Source organism: Haemaphysalis longicornis, unplaced genomic scaffold, assembly GCF_048455015.1.
Source record: "Haemaphysalis longicornis isolate Haplotype H1 unplaced genomic scaffold, Haemaphysalis longicornis Haplotype H1 scaffold_12, whole genome shotgun sequence".
Classification (NCBI taxonomy): domain Eukaryota; kingdom Metazoa; phylum Arthropoda; class Arachnida; order Ixodida; family Ixodidae; genus Haemaphysalis; species Haemaphysalis longicornis.
In genome coordinates this window covers 79,412,960-79,426,839 of record NW_027526225.1, presented here as the reverse complement: position 1 = coordinate 79,426,839, position 13,880 = coordinate 79,412,960, and the positions used below count along the sequence as shown (strand labels likewise).

The 13,880-nt window shown below is 41.9% G+C and overlaps 2 protein-coding genes across 7 annotated transcripts in view; one reads left to right on the top strand and one right to left on the bottom strand.

Annotated features, from left to right (window-relative positions):
* The window catches only part of LOC144162848 (uncharacterized), a 369,290-nt gene that overhangs the window by 163,397 nt on the left and 192,013 nt on the right, over window positions 1-13,880 (bottom strand). The gene's annotated exons all lie outside the window — the stretch shown is intronic.
* The window catches only part of LOC144162845 (multiple PDZ domain protein-like), a 283,629-nt gene that overhangs the window by 248,851 nt on the left and 20,898 nt on the right, over window positions 1-13,880 (top strand). For all 4 annotated transcript variants that reach the window (XM_077693545.1, XM_077693543.1, XM_077693544.1 and 1 more), the window contains 4 exons: window positions 9,321-9,526; window positions 11,226-11,320; window positions 12,655-12,724; window positions 13,011-13,067. In XM_077693545.1, the coding sequence (XP_077549671.1) occupies window positions 9,321-9,526; window positions 11,226-11,320; window positions 12,655-12,724; window positions 13,011-13,067 (428 nt within the window). The remainder of the gene's footprint in view (window positions 1-9,320; window positions 9,527-11,225; window positions 11,321-12,654; window positions 12,725-13,010; window positions 13,068-13,880) is intronic.

The following is a 13,880-nucleotide window of genomic DNA, read 5'->3' as shown; positions in this document are numbered from 1 at the left end:
CAGTCACGAGCATATGAACCAGAACACACAAATAGGGCGATTTCTTTCCATGCAAGTCACATTGACGTGTGGCTTAGTTAGATTAACAAATTTAGGAAACTTGGCTTCCAAATATACCGAAAGGGTACAATTATTGGACCTTCAAGAACAGTATTTTTCAACTTCCCGTGTTCTGGTTCATATTTTCGTGCTTGCATTTCGCTGGTCTGCGACGGTACATTTTTAAAGCGAAACTTTCTTGAGCTCGCTGATGGCGGTGTCGTAACCAAAACACAACGCAGGAAAGCCAACTTTATGCGATGGGAAGCACATGATGATGATGATGACGCAAGAAAAAAAAATTCCAGTGTCTGGAATCAACATACCAAAAATATATGAACAGCCCAAAAGGGGAGTGCTCCATCCTGTGTCCTTTTTTGTCCGAGTTTTGTTTGCGCTGTACCCATCATGAAGAAAAGGATGTTGAACATTTCCGTAACGTTTTTTGTTTTTTTAAGTGTGACATTAGTTTCAGTTGCTGATTCTATAAAAATTCGGTCAGTGATTCCACTGATTCTGTAAAGTGCGTAGCATTTTTCTGCCTGTAAGGGAAGCTTGCACAAAATTTCTTCCGAGGCATATCGCGGTTGTGGCAGCCTATCTGTACAGCTGCCAGTGTGAGAACTTTATGCCACAAAAATGTGAGGAATTTTTGGTTCACCTTTGCCCTTATCAGAGGTACCTGTACACGACCTTGCAGAAACATTCCATTCGTTTTTCACTTTTAGAATTCTGTCTGACTCGTCGTTGATGACTTAACTTTGTGTTCCAGTTATCTCTGCGAAAACGACACAGGGCCTACGAGTAACAGATAGGATGTCAGGGGTGGCATGTTTTTTGAAAGACTAGGCAGGCATGTGCTTGATGTGTTTGACCTAGGCAATGCTTGGCAGGTGTCAGGCATCGCAGTTGTTCTATCTCTTATAGGTGCAACTGTTTCAGACTAAATTGTTTTGCATGTAGCTGTATTTCTGCACAACTGCTTGGGTGGGTCTCTCTCTCTCTCTCTCTCTCTCTCTCTCTCTCTCTCTCTCTCTCTCTCTCTCTCTCTCTCTCTCTCTCTCTCTCTCTCTCTCTCTCTCTCTCTCTCTCTCTCTCTCTCTCTCTCTCTCTCTCTCTCTCTCTCTCTCTCTCTCTCCCTCCCTCCCTCCCTTCAAATTATTTATCTGTTTCAATGACCTACCATATCCTCCCCTTTGCTTTCCGAGGTTTTCTGCCAACCTTTATTTCTGTCATATATATATATATATATATATATATATATATATATATATATATATATATATATATATATATATATATATATATATATATATATATATACATATATATATATATATATATATATATGTATGTATAGTAAAAACTGGGTATAGCTTCTAACAAAACTGTTTATTGGTCGACGTTTCGGTCGGATGCCGGCCTGGATATCGGCAGGCCTTGATCGGTATATATATATATATATATATATATATATATATATAATGTGTGTGTGTGTGTGTATGTGTGTGTGCATGCACTAATAAAGTGATTCTTAAAATGACAAAAGGTTTCAAATCAATATTTGCGATATTTTTTTTGTTTAAACATACCTTACAAAAAGATTTCACGCAATTTCTGCGAACTATTCCGAATAACTCCTCTATTTGAGAGTAAACACGCATTGCTGAACAAAATTTTCAGCTGCACCACCAGCCTTGCTGTACTTTCACTCCCAGTGCTTTCGAGCTGGCTTTAAAAGCAGCACTAATGCAGAGCAGAGACTCGCCTAAGTGTCACACGAAACCTTTAATTTGACACGCCGTCAGTAGAGGCTTTTTTTTTTCCTGCGTTTTTTTTTCTCTCTCTCTCTTCTTTCCCTGCTCTTCTGCAATGCCAAAGCCACAGCCGCTTTCTTTTATTTATTTTTTTCCTTTACTGCCTGCCTGCCTGCTGACCCCACTTCACGTTTCAAACTTTTTTTTTCTCTCTCATCCTACTTTCCTGCTGCTTCTTTCTAGTTTGTTTTTTACCTCCCAACATTTGTTCTTTGTTCGTTCGTTCCCTTCGAAGCGTTGCTGCCCTTTCAAACATCACTCCACAGATTTTGTTCTCCTCTCTGTTTGTCGCCCTCTCTCTTCTTCTCCCCTCTCACAATCCCCTCTCCCCTTTGTCCTTTTCTGCGGGTTCCGTCGGCGAAACACCTGCTGTTGACAAAAAAAGCGCGTTGTGCGTGCTGCCGGCAGACGCGTTTGACTCTTCTCTCCTGCGGGAGTGTGCGATGAAGGCGGTGTGTGCGTTCTGGTTTAGGCCTAACAGGCTGAAGAGCCCTGCAAGCAGGAAACCGGAGAAAAAAGGTGTGCTACAGGCCGTACTCTTTGTTTCGCAAGCGTTGTGCAAAGCATGCGTTGCATGCTTTGAGGTTGCAGCTGTTGAATTCACTCCGTTATGCGAGGCAGGGAAGTGCTTTGGTAAGGAAGAACTACTCTGCAGCTAGATGCGATTCAGAGCACTGTTCAGCTCGTCTCGTTGAAGTTCCATCTCTTGTTTCGTTTTGTTAAGTTTGTTCTCAAAGTTCTGTGTGTTCTGAGAAACCCGTACTAGTAAGAACTCCGTTTCAGTTAAAAAAGAACAAAGCCCAGCGCAGAGTTATGTTCTAACCCAGGTGAAAATATATGTTTTTTTCCAGCTGAATTATTGAACCAGAAATTTCCTCTAGCTAGAAATATTCTAGCAAGAAATAGCATAATTTCTAGCTGGATTGAGATTTACTTCCAACTAGCATTTGTCAGTCCAGCTAGAAGAAAAAAAAAAAACCGTAAGCTGGAAATAATCGTCTCTAGTTAGACTAAGAATTTTTCTAGTTAGAGGCTGTCGATTCCAGCTAGAATCTAATAATCGAGTCAGAAATGAAGCCGGAAATTACGATTTCTTGCTAGAAATGCTCTTTCCATTTTCACAGGGGAAGTGAGCTTGGTTAACTGGGTATAGTTTCGTTAACATATAAAAATCGCTTGTTTGTTAACAGCAGCGCTTGGTTTCTTTCGATACGTGGTCCCATGCTCTTATGTCGTTGCACCATTGCGTTATTTCAAGTGGTGCAAATTCATTGGGTGTTAACAGCAATGCTTTATTACTTTAATACAGGGTCCCATGCTCGTATGTTGTTGCACCATTGCCTTACTTCGAGTGGTGCAAATTCATCGGGTGCAAACACTTGTTTACTGTTTAGGAAATAGCACATGTGAAAGAAAACTACTAATGCTAGTGCATCAATAGGTCGCGTACTGGCGACTAGTAAGTCCTCTGGTTGCCAAACCACGGGGCTTTTGCACCAACGTTCAATAACTGTCCGGTTGCATTATCTGCGATAATTGCCTAGTTTAAACGTTTCGCAGTTAAGGTGATTCAAATCCTGTGCATGTGCTACAAATAAGTGATATCTTTCCCCGTGCTAAACCATACTTGCATTGCAGAGACAAGAAAATCACGTTTCCAGGACTAAAATGCTATGCGCTGTACGTCAGCTTTTGAAAGCTGCCCGGATGCGCGAAAGAAACAAAAATTCTATTTGCTTTAATCTGTTTGCCTCAAAAAAAAATGAAAAAGCAATCATGTAGTTTGAGGAATTGGTTAGAGTGGTTAGGGTGATAATATTTTGTGTTAATAATACTATGCTAATATTTTGTGCCTCAAAAGAAAGAACTTTCAATCGGGCAGTTAAATTTGTTTGCTTGAAAAAAAATAGAGAGGAAAGACCACTCAGGCAGTCTATGACATGGGTTAGAAAATACGCGTTAATAATTACTGTTACTGCTTTATTTGAATACCTGCGCTTTGCAATTTCTTTGGTGAGAGTCATGTGTACGGAGCCCCAGTAGCCAGCTGCGAGTTTTCCTCCCCTTATTGAAAAGTTCTTGGCCTGAACTTTGCACCTACCAGAAACCTGTACGTCTGTACTCTCGCTAGCAGCGCATATAGCCTCGCGTTGTGACCTGAAATTCTGAACGTGTTGTTATCACTGCCATGGGCAACAGTCAAGCTGGCTGCATTTTTATCAAGCTACCTATTCTTGTTGGTGCCTCTGGAAAAAGTACGTTCTGGTTTAAACCTGTCTATGACCGCTCTTTTGGTGTCGTCTTTTTTCATCTTGGATTTGACCATCTTTGTCTCAAAACGGGTTCGTCTCACTTTGAGTTCATAAACTATTGGGAGTGAACGAATAGGCATGTGCTGTATTTAGGTGTGGTGCAGATCTAAATATGTGCGAAGCATTTGCTTTAAGTAACTGTGAAGGCGTCAATTCCACTTCCACGTTGTGAAGTGGAATTGACGTTGCACTCTATTCGTTATACCTTTCCGGGGCAGATCTTGCAGTTTTGTGCCTTTATATTTGCTCTCAAGAAATAAAGATGCATACCAAAAAGAGAAAAAAGTTCCTAATGCAGCTTACAAGCTGTATCAGTTGTACTCCAAGTTAAATTTATTTTGTTGCCATGCTGTTGCTGCTGTTCGCAGTTTTTTTTTTTGCACAACTGATTAACTGATGTCATGCACATTTATTAGTACTGCAAAAGTACCATTATTGAACTGACTTTGACATCATTTATGCCACTACGAACACGGTTTATTGGTTTTATGCCACTAGAATATTGAAAACCATTTTAGCTTCTTTTTGAAGCACTGGGTAACTACACTTTTTTCAAGAGTTTTCAAGTTCTCGGGGATATTTTATTTCAATTCATAGCAGGACAAAAATAATAGAGAACGCAATTAAGAGCGTTTACGTCAAACAATCAGACAACATTCCTCACAACTTTGTGCTTGTGTGCATATACTATTCCTTTGCTTGCCATTGTTATACACAGGCATTTCACATAAATTTGTCATTCTTGTTAATGATAGGAACTAAAATTTCAACCTCACTTGACAAAACAACAAAAAACCTCTCTCTCTCTCTCTCGTGATATCTATTCTAAACAACCTTTCAATTAAACGCCTAGCCGCAGTTTTACTTGTATCAAGACAAACACGTACTGTTTGCCGACAAATGGCAGATAAGCTCTGTACTCTGTTAACCTTTGGAAGCAGCAAAAGTCTGTCGGTGACGCAGACAGACATGCAGCCGGTTTCTTTTATCAGCAAGGAACTCGTCGCCAAAGTACAACTGTGGTCGTGTCGTCCACAGCTGCCGGCGCTTTGCCTGAAGCTCCTGACACGACCCCCTAATACATTACTTCCTTTCTTCGGGCTTCTTTTTTGGGCAATCCGTTTTGGTTTATTTGAAAAATGAGCTTCTATTGTTGCGGAGCTGGAGGAATGGAAACACAACAATAAAAGCCGACCAGCTGGCTGGCTTAGCCGCTGTTGCGGCACCGGCAGAAAATAGAAACAGGCGGAGTTTGTCTTATTTCTGTAGCGGCAGTTTTGTACATTTTTTTTCTTTTTTTATTTGTTTCGATTCCGTACTTGTACATACTGGAAAGAACAGCAGAGACGAAAATCGAATTAGAAAACAAATAGAAAGACGCATGGAAGCATGTCTCCCTTTGTTTGTTTTTCCTGGTAATAAATAAAGCAACAATACAGATAGAAGTTCACAGGGAATGAGACAAAAAGAACGCATAGAAAGAGGTCAGGGAAAGAAAGTTGTCCTTAAAAAGTGATGGTTCGGCTGGCCTTTGTTTGAGTACCGGCCGCCATGCATTGTCTCATGATACGTAGAAACGCAACAAAGCGTAACTGGAATGCAACCAGCCCTAGGTCAGCTCCCTAGTCTGATGGCCTGGAATGGTATAGAATACCACTGTTGTGTAACTGTAATATGAATAATTAGTAATATCTTTAGTATATGACCTGAGCTGAAAAAAAGAGAGAGGAAAGCTGTTCGCAAAAACAGTGAGGACGTTTGGACCTTTTGAGGACATCCCGAGGACATTGTGTGTTGCCGGGGTGGTTATTGCCATTAAATGTGGAGACATTTTTCTCCAGGGTGCTCCAGCAATGGTTAGGACAAACCTGGCTGTTGCTGCTGACTTCGTATATCTACGTTACGAACTGCTATGTTATGGTAAAATAGAAACCCGTTCAAAGCTTGTTGTTTAGGGTTGTCGACTGCTAGCACATTCAGGTTTTTTTTTTATTTTTTGGAGGGGGGTTGGATGCATTCATCGGCTCTGTGCTGGCCGATGCAAGCTGAGTAAGGGCTCACATCATGCATTGCAAAAGTACACAAAAGAAAACTTTTTTCGCAGCAAGGTTTCTTGGAAACTGAAGGCCCGCACTCAATAGCCACAAAGTGTTTTGCAGCAAATGGGGCTCGTTCGTATTCCCGCCTTACTATTTTGCAAGTTGTGCAGATTTTTAGGCATATAGCAGGTTTTGCAAACTTCTTACAGTGCACATTTTAGGCCAGTAACTTTAGGTTTGGGGGTATTTGAGTGCTAGCAGGTTTGCGAATTGCTTGCCTCTGAATTAACAATAGTACTGCTACAGGCATGCAGCTCAAAACCCATTAACAGTTTTGTAAGTACGTATGATTAACCATATGATAGTTATACACATCCACTCGGGCATGTAACCCACTTGCTGAAATGGGCATCTGCAAGTATTGCAAAGCATCTTTCCAACGTAAAAGGAATCTGAAAAAAAGTGTAAAATTGGGGTGGGCGATTGATTGATTAACCTTCCGATTAATGGATTAATGCTTTAGTCACGACTAATTTTTTTAATCGGTTAATCGGCTGAAGTCATGTGAGAAAAATGAACGGGAGCGCCAAGTTAAAATTCAGCTCAAGAATGTAGAGTCTCATACACGTGTTCAAATAAGCCGCCTTATTTCACGATGAAAAACGATGCAAGCGTGGTCCGATATTTTAGTCCGATAAAAGATGATCCCATAAAATTGTCCGATGATCTGACAAAATGACTCTGGCACAAGTAAACCACTATTAATCGGTGCCCCCTGAAATGAGGGCGATTGTTGGTGATCCCATTTCAAAAATAGTGCGAATGACAAACGTGGTGATCAGCAGCATTCTGGCCACATTAGCGCCATGATGATGACCTTGAGTGTTTGTGATTAGGCCTAGAAGCATGCCATTGTTATTTTTATTCTTATAATTTTATTATTATCATAATCATTATCATCATTATTAGTATTGTTATTAAAATATTTTCACTTTTTCTTTACAAACCAACGCAACCTATTAATCAATCAATTAACCGATTAAAGCCTGCCGACTAATCGTGTTAAAATTTTTAATCGACGCGCAGCCCTAGTACAAACAGATAACACGTTCACTGCTTGTTGTAAGTAATCACACTCAGTTGCAGCAGCAGATAACAGCACTCTTTTTTGCTTTTATCTCAAAAACAATAAGAACTGTGTTGGAAGTTTGGTTGCACTCTTTTGACTCATAATAGCCAAAGCGCTATTGTATCTAAGCACCTTTGTATCAGCACTTTTCAAAAGATTGCGCTGTTGCGCTGAGGTTGCGGAGGCTGCAGAGGTTACGGCCCATATTGCACTCCGGCAGGGAATATCTTATCTCCCTGTGGAGTCTCGTTGCTGATAGAAACGCACTGAGAGTGTGAAGTGGCTTTATACAAAAGGCAGAGGACGAGGATGCCAGGTTTCTGTCGGGGTCGGTGAGCCATGCATTTCCGAAGTTTCCGCAGCAGTGCCTCATGTATTTTTCTTAAATTTAATTAGGCTATTTTTTGTGGGAAAATGTAGCATTTTCGTTACTAGCAGACCCCGAAGAGATTCCACTTGCTGTTTGTGATTTTCTGTTAGATTTGTTTCTTAATTTCAAAATGGTTTATCGGGTCATTCTATAGCATGCTGTGATGTGAATATCATTCAATTTAACTAATAGAAACATTCTGGCAGGTTCGTTTCCCGGCTGCAGCGGCCGCTTTTCTGGTGGAGGCGAAAGGCAAGAACGCCTGTGTGTACGAGATTTCGGCGCACGTTAAAGATCCCCAGGTGGTCAAAATTAATCCGGAGCCCTCCAGTATGGCGCGCCTCATCGCCTGCATTGCATTGGCACGATAAACCCTACAACCAATCAATCAATGAAGAAACATTCTACCTTTTGAGGTGTAATTGACATGATTGCTGTCATCAACTTGTTATCTGGTGCAGCCTTGGCAGAAAATTAGTTCACTAAACCATTTTTCTGGGCAGAGAAACGAATACTCGTGCGTGCGGCACTTAGTGGTTAATCTTAGGTGTAATGCATGGTCACTGAGTCTGTGTATTGGAAAATTGGAGAGGAATAACATTACATTAGAACCTTGTGACCATCACAGTCCGAAGAATTACAAAATGTTTTGTAATGGCGTCACGCGGGGTGGTGAATGAAAGTTACGTTTGATGTTATATGATGACATGATCTATTAAAATAACCTTTTTTCAGTGCAGCAGTTTGCGTCCGTACAACAGCTTTGCTTTGCAAGGAAACACAATCTCGCCACAATGAGATCACGGCTGGGCGCTGCATTGGAACGGATCTCAAACTGTCATCTTATGTTTATTTCATAATTCATGTTATTTACGTCATTACATAACTATGAAAAGAAAACAGCTTAATCTGCTAATGCCAGCAGCTTGTTTCTGTACAAGAACATTGCTTTTCTTTCTCCACAGCCCACTTGCTCGTTTTAAACCACAGGAAAACCTGGCGTCGGGACAGATATGCTTTGCAGTTGCATGATGAAACATCATGCACAGTCATGGGCAAAAGTTAACGGACCATGAAAATGGCGATTGTCGGTTATTTCTCTTCCAGTAGCAGCCCACAAATTGTGGTTTGCACATGAAATGTCGTATAATTACTGAAGTGTGTATTGCGAAAATGTTGCGCATAATATCCCGGGCTGCCATGTGGCAGAGAAATAACCCGAAACTGCTGCTTTCGGGGTCCATAAACTTTGCTCTCGACAGTACCTATGGAAATAGCTTTATCAATGGTGCAACTTCCATATATCACCACAACTCACATATTTTTCGTGTGAAACAACCGCGAGACATGGTGGCACGGGTACGGCCCTGTGGTCGTCGTTATCGTCTCCTTTTTCCCCTTCCTCTCATGTGCATGTGCAGAAAAGATCGAGTACAAGTACCGGGAACAATTTCATAGTTACGTGATGAAGTCAAGCTTCATCACGTAACTATGAGACTAACTTGCTGTCTCGCCACAACTCTCTTATCCTTGCGAAATAATACAATCCGTGACGGCACGGTGAGGGCGTACCTCTGAACTTTGTCCTCTCTCTCTCCCTTTTCCTTCTTGCAGAGAAGATTGAGCGCAAGTACCAGGAGCTGAAGGCGGCCGGCGGGGAGCTGCTCATGGTGGAGCTCCAGAAGGGCCCCAGCGGCCTGGGCCTGTCCCTGGCTGGAAACAAGAACCGCAGCCGCATGAGCGTCTTCGTCTGCGGACTGCACCCCAATGGCCAGGCCGCCCGCGACGGCCGCATCCGCGTCGCCGACGAGCTCCTCGAGGTGCGTGTCTCTCTCCAGTGTCGCTACCGCTTCCTCCCCTAACCAAGGAAGTTAGGATGTCTTTATGTTTTCCAAAATTCTCAATGTCAAATGATTCTCCTGTCTTCGACTACTTCTGATGAAACCCACCATGATGGATTACATTGTGCTGTTGAGCACGAGGTTGCGGGTTCGATTCCCAGCCGAGGCGGTCGCTTTTCTGATGGACGCGAGAACCAAAAACACCCGTGTGTACAAGATTTTGGTGCACGTGAAAGGATCCCCAGGTGGTCAAAATTAATCCGGAGCCCTCCACTACGGTGCGCCTCATCGCCTGCATTGCGTTTGCGCATTAAACCCTACAATCAATCAATTAATCAATCAATCAATCAATCCCTCTCCTATTTCAATGTGTGAGTGTTCTTTGCCAAGTGCCCCAACGCGAACAGTGTAATGCCTCGAACCTGCGCAAAAATGTGCAATTAGCAAAGTTTGGACATTTGATTTTCGAAATAGTGCGCATCATCGCGTTCTCAAAGGGGCTTCTGGGCTAATGGGTGACCATTCTTTTCAAGTACCCTGCACCCAAAAAGTCTGATGCCGTTTCTGCACACAGATGTGTAGTAATTGGGAAAGTTGGGGCATTTAATTGTTTTGTAATAGTGTAAGTGTGGGAGACTGTAAGAAAAGGAAAACACAAAATTCGGCGAAACGAGAAGTCGCCCAGCTTGCCTATTGGTAGCCAAATCTGGCAACCGTCATCCGCCGCAGGAAACTAAAAAGGAACATGAGAATTAAAAACTGTAAAGAATAAAAATTAAATAGCAAAATCGCAGAGCTCTATCTAATCCAGTGGCCTCACGCAATTTATTAAAAAACTGAGTCTGTATGTTAACTTGCAAACTTTTAATGGTCGAGCTAATCGGTGCTTTGATGCTATGAACTCAAACAAAAAAAAACAAAGAAAAAACACTGTATAGGTGGACATGTACTTTCAGTGCCACCAAGGAAACATAAGGCTGTGTAAAAACAGAGAAACTGCATAAGAAAGCATACGCATACAGTTGGCAGAATTTTCATAACATTTTTGAAGGTAACAGGTGCATAAGCATCTGCTCTCAGGCTCCCTCAAAGAAGCAAGTTGGAGCAAGCACGATGTGTGGGCGGCAGTTGTCTATGTCCCTTACATTTTCTGACATCTGCACAGGGATATGTAGTGGGTGTATCTTTCCAGGTGACGGTCTGTCTTAGTAGAAGTTTGTCACAATGTCTTTTTTGTTCTTTGTGAGAGCTGGTAATTATGTTCAAGCTTAGTGTGCATAAAATAGCCCAACTTTCATCCTTAAAACAAAAACAAGCCCGCACCCTGGCCGCGGCAGCAGAGGTGGGTAATTCAGCAGCAGGCATGGCTTATCCACCACTCTAGCTGTTGAACCTGAAAAACTGCCAGTAAGGGCCCAGATCTGAGACTTTGGTGCCCTGATCCTGTGTGAAAAGCTCAGTTCAAGAAAGCTATGGATGAAAGTTACTTGAGCTGTTCGGTTCTGTAACCATTAGTAGGGTCCTTTTTGATGTCATTCCTTCTTTGAGATGAGAGAAGATGAAAAAGGGAGAAAAAATGCTCATTTTGTCACGTTTGCATTTTGTCACGTTTGCATAGAAAGGATTTTTCCCATCATCCTAGCTCACTCCTCTTTTTTTCTTTTGTTCTTTAAAAAAGGTGAACGGGGTGGTGATGTACGGGCGGTGCCACCTAAACGCCTCGGCCATCATCAAGAGTCTTCCTGGTCCCACGTACAAGTTTGTCCTCCACAGGTAAAGCACCCCCCCCTCTCGAGTCCGTACGATGCATGTCAACTGGCGGACAGTACACCATATACTGGTGTACTGTCCTTCATATCCATCCTGCCCCATGGCTGAGCTCATGAGTGTGGATCAACTCACAAGCTCACCCAATGAGTGCACTCACAAGCTCCCTCATGAGCTGTGCACTCATAAGTTACCCAGCTCCCGAGCGCATGCTGCCTCGTGGGTACTCATGCTGTGCACTCGCGAGTGAAAATACCCATAAAATACGTATCAGTCAGTGTGTGCTCAACGAGCACACACGGACCCATGAGTATTTCATGAGTATTTTACTAAAATACCCGTGAAATTTTATGGTTATTTTACGTGAAGATTTACTAATACGTACATAATCTTCAGTGGGTATGTGCTCTTAGGCTACTTAGAGCTTTGACTGTTTAGAGACCTCGCTTTATTGTTACAGCGGCAGCCATGGCGACACTAGCATGAAGTGGGTGGTTGGAATTCTCAGCTAGAGCAACAATGCTAGAATTGTAACTTTTTTTGAGGGAGTAGACTGAAACTTAAAGGGTGCACTTCAGTGCTAAAATTAGAGTCAGTAGAAGCGAGCTTCTAAACGCCTCTTCTTTTCTTTAAACTAACTGGTGTGCTCACTAATTTTGAGGCTGAAATATTCTGGTAGGATCTGCCTTCGTTGATCCAGCTTCTTTCCATAACGTAATTGGGACTGATGGTCATGAGGTTAAAGTAGGTGTAAACTTAGCTGTGTCAGTTCTCCAAGCCTAATGCTTCTTGAAACGGTTACACTGTGAAGAGAAATTGTTTTTTTTTTTTTTTACCATTGTTTTTAGAACCCTTGGCCTGACCAAGGGGACTTGAAAATAAATACTCTCAAACTGTTTTTGCCAACACAATAACACCGTCGTGAGTGTGGGTTAGAGTTTCCAGCTGTTCGAACCTAAAAGAGAGATATTGTACGTGTGTGTTCATTTTACAGTTCATATAACAATTAATAATACTTCATGCTGGTATTTTCTTTTCGCGCTATGCAGCATATTCTCGCATCACTAAAACGAGTTCATAATCCCATTACTATTGTAATTCAGGACAGAAAAAGTGTTCTCAATTCAACCTTGTTATTAATTTGCCATAGATGAGCGCAAGAAGACACAGGAGTTTTTAAAGTGAGGGGGACATGCGACAGCGCTGCCGCGTGTCCGCTTTTCTATAACGTTCATGGTTTTTTTTTTTTGTGCGCTATCTTGTACGATGAATCAAAACCAACTGAATCAGGTGTCGACTTATGCCATTTGCATTTTCAAACTTCCCTCCCTTACCATCAGGAGAGAGGATGCAGTGGAGGACATGGCAGTGAAGCCCCTCACCCAGTACCCAATGCAACTCGACGATCAGGTGAGACTGCACTGATCGCGAGCGAGCGATATCTTTTTTTTGTCATGAACACATTGATTATCAACCAAACCACTGCAGCTAAGTGTGTGCTGCAGCTTTTCAAACTGTGTGATTGGGATTAGCCTTTTGTTTAGGGGATGGGCAAACGCCTGCTTCCTGGGCATGTTCCTTAGTTGCATGTTAATTTTCACTAATGCTCTCAATGTGGAGACAGAAAGAAATTTTGTTTGCCTCAATGAAGAACTAATGGCTGTTTTTTGGCGCTTGGGCTTTGCATTCATTGCAGATGCACGAAGAAAAATATGCAAGCTACCGAGGGGTCAGAACGGTGACCGTGAAAAAGGTCAGTTGAGCTCGTGGACTTTTCGTCGACGCATTGCACTGCATTACTCTCATCCTACCTTAGTGATGTATTTTGTCTACCACATAAATTATGACAAATTGGTATAATTTGTTCATATATTTCTTTACTTTAAAGTTACCGTGAAAGAAAAACAAAATATACAATGTTATTTTATTCACGACTGGGCTTTTTTATACCTTCTCACTAAATTCAACCCAGATGAGAAATTACACTGCCATCGCTGAGGAATGTGGCAATGAAAAGGCTGGGGCAAAATTGAAGTTATTTCAAAGTTATTTGTAGAGTATTTTGGAGACCCTCCACAAATGGGCAATCGAGATCCCAACTCCACACCTGGAATCAAGTGACGCAGTTTGAGAAAAACTTGACGCATAGCTACCGATGATTTAACATGATGAAGCCTGTACGGTGAAACCTGGGTTCATGCAACCACTGGGCTAGAGTTAACTTGGTGCAGGCAGCTCGAATTGCTGCCTTTGCTCGTCTTGTCTTAGTTAATTTTATTACCTTACTTAATTGAGTGCAGTGTGTTAACCCTTTAAGGGTCGAATTTTTTCGCCAAATGCATCCCCCCAGGGTCTATTCTTTTTATTGTGGATTTAAATTCTATGGACGAATCTATAACGAGAAAAAATAATCAAAAATTTTTTTGGGTGATCGTAAAGTGGCAAAAAAATCATTTATTATGGCGTTACACAAGAAAAATTCGAAATAAAAACTCAATAGGTCTTTTACAGCACAAAGACATATTCTGGTTATATGACAGAGAGGGTGTCACTTCAGGGCTTGTAC